The following is a 16,080-nucleotide window of genomic DNA, read 5'->3' on the forward strand; positions in this document are numbered from 1 at the left end:
CTCCTCTTATGTAATCTTTCTGCTAAATTGGTTGGTTTCCCATTCAATTTAGTCTTTCACACGGAGTACTTCGTTCCTGAAGCCGATTGCTTCTCTTCATCGCAGTACCTGAACTACCGGTAGCTTAGAAAACCGTTAGTGGGAAAAAAGCCAAGAAACCACACAAAAGAAATACACAGAAAAAAAAAAAAAAACTTATCCTTCAAGGCCCCCCCTCCCCCATTTTTTGAAACGCTCGTCAATGTAGGTAGATTCCTCGGAGTTGGATGCAGACGCCTTTGGCACTGACTGGAAATGGACCCAAGCGCTCCTCTTTGGTTGCTGACACGGTTGATTCTTCTGTCTCTCGGCCCTCTCTCGGTCAAGGCGATCGGCATTTGCGCAGGTGTCAGTCGAAGCTTTGAGCGTTAGGAGCCCCAGCCAAATGGCCGAGCAGGCTGGCGAGTTTCAATTGTTTCCTTGCACTGTTTGTTGGACTAGACGGAAAATGCGCCGTTCATAGATCAAAGCCTCCCATTTCTATTGTTGTGCAGGTCTATACTAAGCTAAAAAGACAAAAACCATCACCAAAGAGAGAGAGAGTAAGCAGCTCAAGCAGATCCTCTCAGTAAAATAACAAAAAATGTCTATCTGTTCCAGAAACTGTTATATACTTGTATGTGCAGCGACTCTGAACATCACTCCACACAAACATTGCGGATTGTATCAAAAAAATAGAGAAAGCAAAAAGCCATCATCATGTCCTCGTAAAGCCAAGCAGACCCATTGGGTCCGCTTCAGCAGTGAGAAAAAGACCCGATAAAAAACAGGTAACGAAAGCATCGAGACCTCCACCCAACAACGCAGATCCAGCGTCATGATGGAAAGGAAAAAGCCCAGCGACGCACCGACAAAAACCCCAGACACCGAAGCCTTGTCCCACCTCCATTGCCCACGTTTCCACCCCTCCCAAGTTGCCCCTGGTTCCCTCCACCCCACAAATTGTAACCCGTGCCCCATTATATGAAATCTAGAGACGAGGAAAAAAAAAGGTTCCCGCTTGTTACCCAAGCCGCAAGGGCCGGGTGATTCAAGCGGCAAAAAAAGAAGAAATCGAGAGGCTGACTCTCCAAGTTGAACAATAGGCCATTTCGAAGCAGCCTAAGCCAAGCCAGCCATCTCGATTCTGAAAAAGAAGCGAAGAAAAAAGGAAGTTTGATGCTCGCGAAAGTGTCGCTCAAAGATAGCCGACCGAAATAAATCAGGTACGCCCTCCAGACCACCCAAAGGCCCTTTTTTTCGTTGTATAAAGCGATTTCCAACGCCTTTGTCGTTACGCGTTCAAGATGCCAACCACACCATGGGGGTATTCTGTACGCCAAGGTAAAAAAAAAAAAAAAAAAAAAGTAAAAAAAGCGTAAATGAAAATGATGGAATAACCCAAAAAAAAAGAAGAAACAATCACATTTCCCAGTAGCCGGCCAAGGAGCCGGCTCCAAGAGTGTCCGAGTTGTCGTCGACAGTTGCGACAGTGCCGCTGTAGTTCGGGATGTAGAAAGCGGGGTCGTCCTCGACCGTGGAGAAGTCGCCAGTCAGAGCCTGGTTGTCAGCCTTGTCAAAAAGGCTGTAGTCAATGCTGGTCAAGTCGACGTTTGCCTGTCGCAGGTAGCTGCCGCTGGTAGAGAATCCGTCGTATTCGCCCTCGCCACCAGGCATAAAGTCTTCCACCTCGGAGACGTCGCCGGATGTGGATGTTGTGCCGGCAAGTGTGGGCAGATTCTCAGAGCCGCTGCCGAAATCGAAGTGGCCGGTAAATTGTGTGCCGGCCTGGCTGTAGCTGGAGGGGGTGAAGGTGTCACCGTTGGCTTCCCTCAAATCGTAGTGGCTCCAGTCGACTGACTGTGCTAGGCTGGCGCTGAGGATAGGCGCATCGGCGTCCGGAAGCCCGCTGGAGAAGAGATCGAAGCCCGGAGCGCTAACGTATGTTGCGTAGTTTGAAATGCCCGACAGATCCAAGGGGGGCAAGTTGCTGTTTAGCTGCGTAAAGCTGGATGAAGATAGCAAGGGAGATGCCGCTTCCGACTTGACCTGGCGCTGCTCGCGGGTAAGAAAGCTGTGTTGCACTGCTGCGTGACCCTCGCCGTGGGCTTGGTACAGCAGGCTGTCGGTGCTGGTTCCAAGGCTGCCGGCACTGGCGGCTGAGTTGACCCTGTTCAGCTGATACGGCCCGCACTTCTGGGAGGCACGGTTGTGCTTGGCCGGCTTGTGGTGGCCGTGTTGGTCAAAGGTCATGCCCATGTCGGACGAGTGAATCGTATTGGCCCGTCGCCTCCTGGGGACAGGGCGAGGAGGAAGGGTGGCGGCCTTTTGCATCTCGCCATCAGAGTCGGACTCTGGAACAGTGTCCAGTGGCACATCAGTCTTCCCGGCACAGGTGCATCGTCCACCATGGTTGCAGCAGCAGGTCTCTGGGCGACACGACAACGGTTTAGAAGTGAGACCTTGGTAACTGTTTGGCTCGTATTCTGTAGACTCACCAACATGGCCCTCGGCGGGTGGTTGCAGGTGGATGCACTTGCTCGTCTTCTCGCCGCAGTCGCACTTTATATGCGCGGATCGAGACTTGCGCATTGAGCGACAGTGCGCACATTGGGAGACGGGACGGCCCTTTTTGTTGATGTGCTGGAGTGGCCGGTCTGTAGAGCAGAAGAGTTGCGAGTTAGCAATTGATGTCTTACGGACGCCAGCCGGTGTAGTTGCAGTTGCATGTTACACGATGCATGATGCCCCAGCCATCTGCTCGGCAACCACGAAAAAAGCAAAGAAACAGACGAACGGCAATTAAAGACAGGCCAGGGCGGCAGGGTTGCTGGGACGGGGGGGGGACGCCGCGGGGCACAAATTGTTTCGCAGCAGCGTTGAGTGGACTTACTTGCGTGCTGGCAGTTGCTGACACGGTGACCGCGCACACATGCCTCGCAGGCATACTTCTCGCCGTCGATTAGCATGTTGGACTGGGGCGTGCAGAGTCGTGATGCGAGGCCCGGGGGAGGTTTAGCAGAGCAGGAGAAGAGGCGAGGACAAGGAGGCGGCTGAGGTTCCAGGAAGTGATGGATTAAAAGCAGAGTTTCAAGGCCTCTGGCAGGCTGTTATTCGGCTCTGGATCGGCGGCTCGGGGCACGGGGAAAAGGGCAGGGCCAAGCAGGGCCGATGCAATTTTGTGTGGTGCGTGTGAGTGCTGCGCTATTGCGCCGAACCTGGGGGGTGGGCGTAGAACCAGGATTGCCAGAGTGGGCACCGATGCGCAGTTGCATGCGCTACAGGCGCATCAGAAGCTAGAAAGGGGAAACCCGCCAGGTGAAGAAGAACTAAGGCGCTGCTAGTCGCAGGCCCCAGGGCTAAGGCTAAAGGCGGGAGGCGATGAAGTAGCAGCAAGAGCTGAGCCAGACGAGATCCGCCCGTGACAGGTTGGTTCTGCCGAAGGAGAGGATCAAACAGGTAGAATGTCGTATGCACTCCGTACCGTACCGTACCGTATGTACTCTGCAAGAGCCGGTGAGGACGAGTGGATATCGACGGTAGCGTGTGCGATACTATACCGGTAGAGTATAGCAGCGTATAACTTGTAGGTAATAGTAGTGGTATACAAGTATGGAGCAGATGTATGGAGTAGGCAGATGAATGGAGTCCGGAGTAGTATATAGTGCCTACTGTATCTATACAGTAGCAGGTATACTTGGCTTATTCTCCGGAATGTCGTGCTGCAGCGTCTAAGAAGCAGAGCAGAGCGCCCGTTCGTGGTTCTCGGTGCAAGGGCAGTTGACCGTGTTCAACCGCTGTGTCTGCCCAGGAAGAGCAGATGGCGCCAATGCCTCAATATGAACAAAAGGGACCGCGCATGGAAAGCCGGAATCGACTGGCGGCAGAAAAGGTTGCTGCGTTCCCGTGTCTCCCGTGTGTCCTTTGCGAAAAAAGGGCCCGGTTCGAGGTTGTATGTAGAAGGCCAAGCGAGTTTGGCGCCAGCCCGGGAGCCGCTAGCTGGGAGCTGGTGCGAATATCGGTTTAGCCCAGGTCAGCCGAGACCTGCTCAGTGTCGTCAACCTGCAGCAAAGCAAGCGGATCCAGCCAGACACGTTCTGCTTTGCGCGCACGCGGGTAACAATAGCCGTGGTAACGTGAGAGCTGGTGGTGGTAGCAGTGGTAACGGAGGAGGGGCAAATGACGGCAGATGAGGAACGACGATGTGTAAACGGAATAGACAGAGAGAGGGAGAGACGAGGGGTGGAGGAGGAGAAGGGGGAGAAGAAGGCGGCTAGAAGAGAGCTATTGCTGCCACTACTACTATCGAGTAGGTGAAGAAATAAGCGTAGATGTAGATGTATGTGGATGTAGAAGGAAGAAGGAGGACATAGAGGAGAAGTCGTAAGATACTGATGAGAGAGCCGGAGAACAGGAGAGAGAGAAGAGGAGAATGGAGAAAGGCTCCGAGCGTCTCGGCGGATAGGACGGGCTCTCAATGTGTTTATTCTTGGAAACCCAAGTCAATGCGTGTAAGACAGACAATAGACGGACGAGCAAATGGTCAGAACGAAAGGAAAAAAGCGGGTGGAAAGAGGGCAGTGTTTCTGTATATAAGGTACTATACTAGATGCACGAGACGAGCATCAAAGTACAGTACACACGCAGTACCTGTGATTAACTTAGCAACAGCATGGATCGCAGGTAGGTATTAATTAATCGCGTTCTGCTACCAAATCGCCAAAGCCTGTCGGCTCTCGTTCCCTTCTGGCTCGTGCTGGTGCAGGCTGGGCCATGAACGGCCATCCTGAATCAAACACTGGGTGGACGGTTCGGGCTGGCACAATGACGGTTGTCACAGCTGCTGCTGAGCAGGCCGGGGGTGCGACTCGACTCGAGTACCCTCGACACGACAAGGGGCCGGCCAAACGAGCGAGACCAGGCCAAGCCGCTTCAAGCACAAGGCGCGTGGAACGCCTACCGAAGCGGGCTCGCTCACTCGCGCTGTACAGTGCTCGGGACAGTGAAATCCTGCAGGCAGGCCGTTCTCCTCTGGCGGCGGCTCCGCTCTACCGTGCCAGAAGCGACAGCGATACACGGGGGGGGGGGGGGGGGGAGGAGCAGCAGCAGCCTCCAGACTTGGATCGCGGCGTGGCGCACAGGGCGAAAGGCGGTTAGCTGTAGTGGTAATTGCGTTTTCCCTGGGTGATGGTGTGCAGCAAGCAGCAGAAAAGGACGGTCGCATGAGTGGGATGGGCTGCGCGCCCGAAGAATTCCGCGTCTTGCCTTGCTAACGAACCCGGCGCAGAAGAACGACGTGCGGAGGAGCAGCCTCTTGGAAAGTTGCCATTGCCTTGCCTTGCCTTGCCTTGCCCATCCCATCTCGAATCGCCATCGATCGGCGGCGCTTCTCGTCTGCCTTGTTGCTTCCATGTGCTGGGCTGGCTGACTGGCTTGGACTTGGGATGGGACAGGCCCTTCTGGCGGGCGAAAGGGGAACAAGGACCAGCGCTGGCTGTCGCGGTACCTGCATCCTACAGAGGCAAAAGGCACAAGTGCCTTGCTTTAGCTACAAGCAGACACTGTAGGCGCAGCTGCGTAAGGTACATGTAGGCCAGTCGTCGCCAACAGGCCCGTACCACTTAACGTAAGGTACATGTACTTGGTGCTTCCTAAACTTCGCTACCACCGGCTCACTAGCATCCGCCCACAGCTCCAGTCTGCATGGAGCATTCTCCGTACATGCCAGTTACCTTAACTGCAGGCATTCTGGGGCAAAGTCGCCTCTACCTACTGTACCTAAAAATCCCTGGGCAATGCACGTCGTACATAAACCGTCAGCAGCATCACCAACACCTACATTCAGGTGGCGAGCTGGGCAATGGGTTGATTTTGCTGTAGACGGCACTGGCAGTGTGTCCCCCTCTCAGGTCTCACATTTTTCACTGCAGCTGCGGTGCTATTATTGCGCCGTCCGTCCATGTGCACATGCGGGCAAGACTCTGTCGGCAGGCATTTCATTTAGAGAACCGCATCTACCCCTTCTTGCCCTCCCCCGGTTCTCCAGTCCTGAGATATCCTTCCTTGTATGGTATGTACGGAGAAGCAAAAGTGCTAAACTAATGAGCCTCAGATGATCCCGCGGTGTCTGTCTGTCTGCCAGTCCCTTCTACACCAACCCCAGCCGGCCCTTGCCTCTCCCCATATATATGCATGGAGAGAGAGAGCGGTTCTTGCGGTAGAGCTTGGCCTTGGCATAGACGGTCGGCACACTCCATCTTGAGGCTAGCCCATGCTGCCAGGCGCATGGCATTGCGCCATTCTCGTTTCCCGCCACGCTCTTTTCATCCTTCTTTCCTTGTGCCCTGCCACGGGCGACAGTACAGGTAACATTTCGTGCAGTTGGCCTGATCCTCTCCACCGGATCATGTACCATTTGTAGGCACCTTCGCTATTCGCGGCATGAAAAAACCCAATTCCCAACAGCCGTAGTGCTCCGCTGGTGGGGAAAGGCTGCTTTGGCGTTTGCTAGCACTTTGGCTCAAGGATCCCTGGGGAAATTTTCCGGATAGGCTATGCTTTGCTTTGCTCAAGACCCTGAAGAATTCATGCTAGGTCTGCCATACTGCCATACTAGGTCGTAGTGCTACTATGTAGTATGAACAGTGTAAGTGCATGATAAACGCTATTCCGCGGATACCATGGGCCTGGAAAATCGCTTTTCCTTCCCAATGCCGGATATCTTTCATCTAGAAACTGAATCCAAAACTTCTCCCAATCAGTCTTTTGCGATTTTCCATTGTCTATACGAGGCTCTCCTCCTGCACAGCGAGGCAGTGCCAAGCCAAGCTACGTTGGTGTAAGCCGCCTAGCCTGTTCTTTTTACGTCTTCACAAGTGATCTGACGGTTGCTTGTCCGTCAAAGCGCGGGCGAGGTTGTTGCAGCCAAAAGACGCGGGATACTGCGAACGGGATAGCCATGACAGAATATGTCTTGCCGTGCCAGAAACTCGCCCGTTCTCTTCACTGTTTCGTTCCTGGGCCACCCCTTTGGACTTGGTGTTGGCCTTTTCTTGATCCCCACCGTCATCTGCTCGTCCTCGGTCCCGTCCGAACGTTAGGTACTTTTCATCACGGTAATGTGGGCGGCAGGGCTTTGTCACGTTGATTAGTACAGCCAGGATAAGGCAAGTCTAGATAAGCTGATACGCCGCGATGAAATGCACTGTATCATTGCATTAGCATACATAGCTGGGTGTACATCAATTTTCATGGGCGTTTCTTTGCCTTTTTTAGCAATTCATGGCCAGGGAGAAACCCTCCGAACGACAGACTTAGTCGAGCACATGCGGCCCTTCTCCTGCTTCGTCCCTTAAAGCTGATGAGGCTGTCAGGACCTTAATTCGCCTTGTACAACCATAGCTGCAGGAAACCGTAGCAACGACAAGGTCGGCAATGTAATGGCAGGCCAAGGGACTTGCATGGGGTGCTTTTCCATGGCTGACATTAGTAGAGATGAGTGGCCAGATACATATGTACATAGACAGCCGGCGCAGTCCAATCTCCGGGCGGTTTGAGCAGAGGAATGCATTACCTAAGATGGTTAGGTGTTCAGGTGAGATAGGCACTGCAGTACCAATACCTTATGTATAATATCATTTGCGAATTGTTATTCAAAGGCTTTCGTTTTGCCACCTAGCACCTAGCCGTGGCTTGAATAAAAAGGTTAGTCTGCTCAAATATATATTTACGAAACACCTATAGTACTTGAAGCTAAGTAGAGGCGGTAAGGTAGAGATAGTATAAGATTATGATGCGTGTACATGTAATTGCAATTGACGACTTTAGCTGCTGCTAGGGTGCTGGCAGCTGGACAACAAAACCCGGGCGTTGAATGATAGTAACTCCCTAGTACCTATAATTTGCGGTAGGTAAGGTACCAGCTGTAACCATCCTCCCAAGGCAGCAGCATTACTTGGTTTGTGCCGTGCACTGCCAGGCGCTGTGTATGTACATTGTAGACAAAGACATACCTAGGTAAGGGACCTACCTTTTTCAAGGCCTGTCTGCAGACCTGGAACAGTCGGCCCATCGGTAATAGGGTCTGAGCTCGTGGCATGGTGCGGAGGGTAGTCCTGTGAAATGACCAACAGTGTTTCGGCGCATGGCGATGCTACTTATTCCGCGGAGCAGAATTCAGGGGCGTGCAAAGGCCCCCCCAAAGACCCCCCCCAAGACCCCACTGACGTAATGCATCGCGCTTGTAGGTCCCAAAGCCCAGCATGCCCAATCGTGCCGCTGGTGCTTGTGCCAAGCTACAAAATAATGCACGATGCTGCACATGCCGCCTGTCCGTGTGTGTGTGTCGAAGAAGTATAAATGCTACGGTGCTAGTAGGTAGTTGGCTACTAACCTAGTATTCACTATGGCAGCAACAGATGCTGTCCAAGGGGCCCTGCGTTTCTGCAGAACTGGCTTGGTATGGCGTGCTCTAGCCCCAACGATGCAAGGTATTAATAGGCACGTTTAGTGTAGAAGATGCAGAGCGTGCAAATAGTGTAGATTAGGTACTAGTAAGGTGGTGGCACTGGGCATTGCTAGCAGCAATTAGGCCGACAATCGCGATGAAGGCATGGACAGCATGGGGGGAAGAGGCTTTGTTGCGTGGGGAATGGAATGGGTGTATCTGACTCGTCAAATGACAGAGGGCTAGGCAACTCATTTGCTGCTCAAACAAATGACCAGTCTTCTCTTGCTCCATAGCCCCAGCTTCCTTTTCAAACCAGGAGCTATTAAAAGAGGATCGGCGCCAGCCATGCCTGTACGATTGGCTGCAACCACGCGGGTGGGCTTTTTGCTGCTGCATGTAGGGGGTCTGGACCGAGACTCCATAGCGGTACGAGTTCCATTCACCACCGGTAATACTCCGTCGTATCGTATTGTATTGGAGGAGCCTTCTGCAGCTCAGAAATTGCAATGCCCAGCCGTCGAATCTGCTTCTTGCCAGCCGCATATGCTGGGGGGGGAGTGCTTGGTCCCTGAAAGCAGCGGCAGCTGCAGCAGCTCTCAAGGATGATTTCAGCTGCTGGCAGCATTCTGATTGCGCTAACAAGGTGCTCTGCATGTAGTCAAGGCACGGTACCTGGTGCTAATGCTCCGTTTGTACGAAGTACGAGGCGCGCCTGGGATGGAGATGCAGCCAGATACAGTATGTCGAGTACCCTATCCAGCAGCACCGACAGCCGCTCGCAAAGGCGACGGGAGACCAGGCTATTTCCAGCGCGATGCGTATCAGCGGCAGCTCCAAATCTGACCGTCTCGAAAAGCTCGTGACCCCCAGGCAGATGATTTGCAAATACGGCGATCATGCTAGCTGTATGTATATAAGCTGAGCCGAACAAAATCGACACGCGACTAGCCCCGCCCTTCGGATCCGAACTGCCTGTGCTCTCAGAGAAGAACGAGAGCTGTCTCAGCGAATTCATCAATTGCCCAGATCCAGCCAAGGGCCGGACATGTCTCGCCGTTGATGCAAATCTTCAGTGCGTCCTTCCCCGTACAAGTATGCACCGCGTGCGGCTGGAAACATGGTGCAATTTCGGGTTAGCCAAGATTACAAGCAGTGCCACAAACACACATGTAGCCTGCCGACATCTGCCCAGCTTTGGGATCAGAGCCTAGAATCTGCAGAATCACCTGAAGTGGCAGAAGGGGGGGGATGCAATGGAAGGCGAAACGGCCTGGCATGTGGCATTCGCACTGTACCACAAGAGGATCGAAAATGGATCGGAATCGCAAACGCGCCATGATTGGCAGAGGCGCCCAGGCGTCACAAGCGCCACAACGGATCTCGAAATGGTTGATCTTTCTAGAACTATGAGCGCGCCGTCTGCTCATTGGGCGCGGACGAGTGGTCCCCCAGCCCAGCAGCTAAGAAACTTGGCCTTCGTCACCTTTGGGGGAGCTCGGCTGGGCCTCTTTTACATACTTGTTACTTCTTCTTACAGCGACAGCCAAGCGCCGTCTGATAAACCACCCCCTGGGCCGTTCGTTTCTTCGTCTCCCACACCAGAAAACAGAGCGATGCATGCAAGCGTGTCTCTGTGGCGTGTCTTTTGGGCGGCAAAATGCGAAAAGCTTTGGGTCTGGTCTGGGAACAGCAGCCTTTGGGCCGCCCGGAGTTGAGGCGCTGACGACGACGATCATCCAGGCATGAATGGGCTTACGGCCCGACACGATCGGCATCGCCCGGGAACGAGCTGATGATGTGTGCAAAAGCACGAACAGGTGTGTTACCGGCTAGCGATGTGTAAGCTATGCCATGAAGCCATCTGTATGTACGGTAAAGTGTGTGCGGCATCCCCCTCATCTTCATGCAGGCGACAGCTTTGTTGAAGACACGCTTGTCTCGAAGCTTGGGAGGCGCCGCCGAGTTTCCAGGCTGCTAGTGTCTCGCTCGATGCCTCCCAAAGCGCCCGCTCCAACGGGCCTCGTGCCCGTATAATTGGAAGCGTGAGCGCGCTCCTTGATTGCCCAGCAAAGGTCTGATACAATGCTACGCTGCCCGAACAATAGCGCCGGGCTGGGGAAGGGCACACGAACGCCTTTTAGTGGGGGAGAGATTTCGCACATGTCTGTGACTTGCTGCGACTTGGCCAGATTTTGCTGCGATGCGCCAAACCGCCCAAGCCGGTGCCTCTTTTTTTCATCTGCTTGCCCTCTTCTGCTGCGAATCCCGGCCCTGTGATTGGCTGGGTGGAGCTGATGTTCGGATCACAAAAATTTCGACTTGCCCCGCCTACTAAGCGCGCTGGCCGACCACTCAGTTAAAAGCAGGTCTTTTTTTTTCTGACTGCCGAGTTTTTCTTTCCTCTCCCACACACACACACAGTTCCGTCAAATGTTGCTTTGATCCAACTGCACTATGACGTTCCTCGCAACCCTCGACCTGCTCTAGAGCTGGATCAGGTCATCCTCACATTGCAGCGCGCGCAAAGAGGGGAGGGGTTCGGGGTGTGTTTTTTCAGTCTCTTCTTATCGTCGAAAACAAAAGCCCTTCTCTGCCGTGTTTTGCACAGTTGGGCAGATTTTCTGTTTCACTTCGGGCTGCTGTGGAAACGGGACTACCCAAAGCCACCAAAAACCCGTCTTTGACAGGCCCCGTCGCCACTTATTCCGGCGGCTTCGGTAAGGCCTTATCGGAGTCGAGATCCGAGAGATTCAAGAATTTGCGGATGCGGACGACTCACGGCCTCGCCGTGGTTGAATCCGCGTCCGCTGGTCTTCGGTTCTGACGTGCTAAGAGCTTTTGACTCAAGTTCGATGTTCTTATTGATTGCTAACCTCGGTTTTTGCACGGCAACACCGCTTGTTCTGATGTAGTAATTTTCTTTTGTCTCTTTTTTTTTTTTGTTGCCAGATATGGCGTTGCTATTTTAGCTTCGTCAATCGACATCTCCGTTCATCTCCCATTGACCTAGATGTTTTCGCACTGGCATAGAACAATTACTCGTTGCTGGGCACCCGGCTTGGAGATGTCGTTTTGTATATCAACGACAAGCCGGGAATCAGCTGTAGAAACATATCACACCGTATCTTGCAATTTCTGCTGTCATTTCTCCCATCTCGCGTTTTTCTTTCGTAATAGCCGAAGTGACAAGAGTCTTCAATCCGGATAGTGCGGCCCCAGCATTAACCATCCGCGGAGACCTACGGCAGATCTCATCTTTACACTCCTCTCGTCTGACTCGCATCGCGGCCGGTTGACCATGAATCGTACAAACCATGCCCTCTGCAGATAGGGCCTATTTTCCCATTCTGTGCCGTAGTGGATGAGCTACCGAGAACTCAATCGCAGTGTTCCTGTGATGATGTCATAGCTGGTTTCTTTGGTGCCGCTAGAATAGCCCTTGAGCTTTAGTGGATGTGAGCTTGAGAACTGGTGAGATGCTTGAAATCGCGGTGAGAGCAGAGCATCCACGAGGCCCTCGTGTTCAGCAACGTATACGTTCTAAGTGCTACTTAGATTTGGATTGAAATGAATACTAGGCGATTACGGCGCAACGATCGCTCTTGGCTAATCTGCTTTGCCTGGAGGCTAAAGCGTAGTTTGTGAATAGCTACTATTAGTAGCTAACATAGCTCTTTGCTATTCTATAAATACCATAGTAGTGCTTATGCCATCAATTCGTTTAGAATCGCTTTAACGCCCCAATTGCTTTAAGATATTTATCTATATACTTGTACAATTCAATGGGGATCTATTTATGATCGAGCTAGTAAGGAATGGTGGAGCGATGGCTACGGTGAGATTCGCGTTAACGGCTGCTGCGAGAGAGAATGCATATGTGAACGTTGTGGAGGTTAACCATGAATTGTTGTTGTTTAATATATACCCGATGTTGCTTTGATCCAATCATCTACTTGTAGAGTAATCTTCTGCGATTTATGAGTGCCCTTACTGGTACGGCTGAACTCTTCTCTGCTTGTCTCGCCATGCATAAGCACATGTATATCTCTACCCAGGTAGTAAGTGGCATGCCTCTTTTTGAAAGTCATTACTTTGATAACTTCTGATTTTTATACCCGTAATTTGCAAAGCCACGCAAAATCTTACCCTCTGACTTACCCCATTCTCATCTAGTGTTAATATTAGCATTATCTGCGCACTCTTCTGAATCATGTTATATACTTATCTTACAGTGTACAAGATGCTGATCAATTTAGGTTGATTGATGTTTATAATTGCAATTTATTGGCCCTCAACGTCCTTGACGCTACCAAGACCAAGCTTGAAGATCAGGGTGATAAATCGTTAGAAGTTGAACGATGATGGCCCTGTGTTTTGACTAGCAGCGTGGTGAGTATAACAGAAGAATCTAAAGCTAAGGAAGTAATTTCCACGCACAGAAATGTTTAGCTTCTATACGATGTCCCGAAACTTGTCGCTCTATGATAAGTAGGAAAATAGAGACTGATCAGAAAGCCCAACCACCACATTGATCATGAACTCATTGAGGCCGAAAGGTTTGAAGCTCTATTTGAGCGGCAAGTCCTTACAAAATGTTGAAGCTATGAGGCATTCCGTCCTCCTTGATGCTAGTAATGATAGACATAATAAGTTCAGCAGTGCCAATGAACCGTCCTACGAGGCCACGGCAAGCAACGAAACCTAGGGACAGTTTCTTTTCAATGTTTATCGCATTGTGCTCGGCTATGTCTTAAACATGGAGCAAACACATGAAGCTAACACATGATATGTGATATATAGTACCGGATATCTACCAATTCTGTAGAGAATAGATGAGCAACTAGCCTCGTCATCGGCCACCTCGTCGAACACTATTCAAGAAATCGAGTTCACCTAGCCAATTTCTCGTGAACGAACGAGAAAGAACAGAGGCTCGGTTGGTATGTAAATTGGCGAAATTGAACTTTAGCTAACTGCACAGCCAACGCAACAGGCGTGCACAATATCCCAGTTGTAGATCAATTTAGCGTTAGATTCACCGTTCCGGCTACAGGCATATATCTCTACTGGCAATATAGTGAGAGTATTATTATGCAAAGCAACGAGTGTTCTGCATCCAGTTTCTATATTGACTGCATTTTCGTTGGAGATTGCGGCAAGCTTCCCGCATCATTGGGTTTTGCACGGCTCAAAGAGATTCTAATTGTAAACGTGATAATATGGAACTTTGAGGCGAACGCAAGTCTAGAACCCTTTCCCCGTATACGATGGATCTGACCATAGCCTGCTACATGCACTCATCTAAGAATGAGTCGTACTATGAGTTTATAGGATAGACTTGCCAAGTTCTGATATTTACGGTGCCATCACGATAGGGCTGAGCACACTGTACCTATATTTGGCCTGGTTTAAACATGATTTTCAAGCTCAGCAATGAAGCCACTGGCGGGCAAAGACAGTTCTGATGGACATACCCGACTCGTACCATGGAAAGTCAGAAATTATCTCTCGCAAAGTTCAATATTACCTGGATGAAAGAGACGCAATATCTCACTCAGATTATTGAACGATCCCGGATTTAACCATAATGGCCATATAATGCTTGCTCTTTTAAATTGTGAAAAACTTGATGAAATTTCGAAATCTTATCTATCAATTCAGCTGCTGCTGGCTCGGTATATGTTGCAAAGACCAGTGTAATAAAGGGCTGTACCTAAGCCGAGCTTCAGTGACTAGAAATGCCTGATAACGGACCATGGATTTCTGTTCTTGTCTAACGAGGTCTATTTGTTTGATTCCTGTCTATATCCTTCATATAAATACAAAGACAAGCCGCGGCGGGAAAGTCATTATAGTACCAACAGGTGACGATATACCCAAGTTAGCTATGCTACTTTCAATCGCTCGTGGTGTTGGTATAAATATGAACCAATCCAATTTTCAAGAAAGATTTAAAACCACTTGCGAAGTTTAACGTTAAGATAGAACAGGAAAAACACAGTTTCTATCAGCGCTTCGTAATACTGGTTGGGTGGAGCTATGGGTATTGAAGTTGACGGACCTGTGTACTGTTCTTGGTCTGTACAGCGACTTGTTGACTCCATAGCTCGTTGTTGGACAAGGGCTATATAAACTCTTCAGTATTTGTGTACTTGACCCATTTATATTTCATTAGATGATACGTAAGTGCTATTATGCTTGTGACGGATATATCTAGATAGGAGAAACAGCGCCTGTGAGACCATGATAGAATGGGATTGCTGGGCTAAGGGGTCATATAGATTTGCTGTGTTCAATACTAAATGTTATGTGGTCGTCTTTCTTAAGAGTTGTAAGCTCCATTTTGTCATTTCTTTTTTCTGTTGGGGGTTTCCTGTCAGATCTAAGAAATCGAACTTTAAAATCTCTGTCATATTGAACACTTGTCTGCCTATCTTTCGAAAAATTTCTGGTCTACATACATGTAGCTACGCAATGATATTATAGTTAAGTAGATATGCACGATACAAACAATGAAAAGAGAGAAAAGCAATTACGATTTAATTGTTTCTTTTGCTTATAAACATGAAACCTGCTTCTTAAGACGTGCAATTTTGGTATAGCAGTTAACGGCAAGGAGCGTTCGTAGCCAATTTTTTTTAAACCTATATATAGATGAAGAAGAAGAGCAAGCATTGACACAATTTCAATTGGCAACACGATAGTTATACATTGAACAGGGACAGCCCCCAGAAGATTATTGACGAATAACCTGAACTTGACATATATCCCATGACAGATATTCTTCAACTTTTAAGATCTTACAGAATTTCAAACGATGAGCAGCGCCACTGGATATGCATAGGATTGTCTTTATGATTCTTTTTTTTTTTTTTTTTTTTTTTTTTTTCCCAATATTAAACCTACTAACCTTCCCTAGTATGTATGTCTCTCATCACTGCCAAACATTGTCTTGGCTGGCTATCTAGCCACGCGGCCTCGGCAGAAAATTTTAACTTGAAGAAACTGGTCGGTTTTGAGGGCGATTTGTCAGCCAAAAAATTGAAAAGGGATCGACATTCCGCATATTATCATTCTAGAATATGGCAATTTTATGCTAGGGAAAAAAAATGAAAAAATAAAAACTGAACCAGAAAAACCAATCATTTGTCACAGCCAAATATGAGCGAGCGTTGATTCGCCTCCCTCCAAAAGCCGTGCTTGGCCAAATGAGATGCTCTCAGCCAACAGATTTCGGCCTCGGGTCTCAAAAGGGCGCCACTTATATGCTTAGTTTGCCCTCTTGCCGGACCATCTGTTCCGGAGGACCCCAATCCTTTCGCTGCTGACGGGGGTTTAATACGGAGCAGAGCCGATCTTGTGTCCTAGTAGGCTAGAGTGGCAGAGGACTGATTGAGCGGAAAGCCTGGAGACTAAAGAAATAAGAGATCAAGAAAAACTCTTCATACTACCTATCTTACTGCTCCTGGCCAGCCTTGACCTGGGGCGAACCGATTGAAGTGCAGCGGTATGTGGGTTTTGAGATTCGATTGATTACCGAGCCTAGGTACTAGAGGTACACGATACACATCTATAGGTACATGTACTGCATGTGCATGCAAGCAATAAAACCA

At 50.0% G+C, this 16,080-nt stretch overlaps 3 protein-coding genes across 3 annotated transcripts; 1 reads left to right on the top strand and 2 right to left on the bottom strand.

Annotated features, from left to right (window-relative positions):
* Positions 1 to 1,394: 1,394 nt before the first annotated feature.
* Positions 1,395 to 2,846, bottom strand: TrAFT101_002854 (uncharacterized protein). The gene has a single exon (XM_066126716.1). The coding sequence runs from the start codon at positions 2,608 to 2,610 to the stop codon at positions 1,441 to 1,443; it is 1,170 nt and encodes a 389-aa protein (XP_065982823.1). The 5' UTR covers positions 2,611 to 2,846; the 3' UTR covers positions 1,395 to 1,440.
* A 1,945-nt stretch (positions 2,847 to 4,791) lies between these two features.
* TrAFT101_002855 (uncharacterized protein) lies at positions 4,792 to 5,175 on the top strand (the record flags this gene model as incomplete). Its single annotated transcript, XM_066126717.1, has 1 exon — positions 4,792 to 5,175. One exon carries the CDS (start codon positions 4,792 to 4,794, stop codon positions 5,173 to 5,175), a length of 384 nt encoding a protein of 127 aa, XP_065982824.1.
* A 1,712-nt stretch (positions 5,176 to 6,887) lies between these two features.
* Positions 6,888 to 8,116, bottom strand: TrAFT101_002856 (uncharacterized protein; the record flags this gene model as incomplete). Its single annotated transcript, XM_024903462.1, has 2 exons — positions 6,888 to 7,151; positions 8,048 to 8,116. The coding sequence occupies 2 exons, from the start codon at positions 8,114 to 8,116 to the stop codon at positions 6,888 to 6,890; spliced, it is 333 nt and encodes a 110-aa protein (XP_024763972.1).
* Between the last annotated feature and the right edge of the window lie 7,964 nt (positions 8,117 to 16,080).

The sequence above is a fragment of the Trichoderma asperellum genome, chromosome 2 (assembly GCF_020647865.1).
Source record: "Trichoderma asperellum chromosome 2, complete sequence".
Lineage (NCBI taxonomy): Eukaryota > Fungi > Ascomycota > Sordariomycetes > Hypocreales > Hypocreaceae > Trichoderma > Trichoderma asperellum.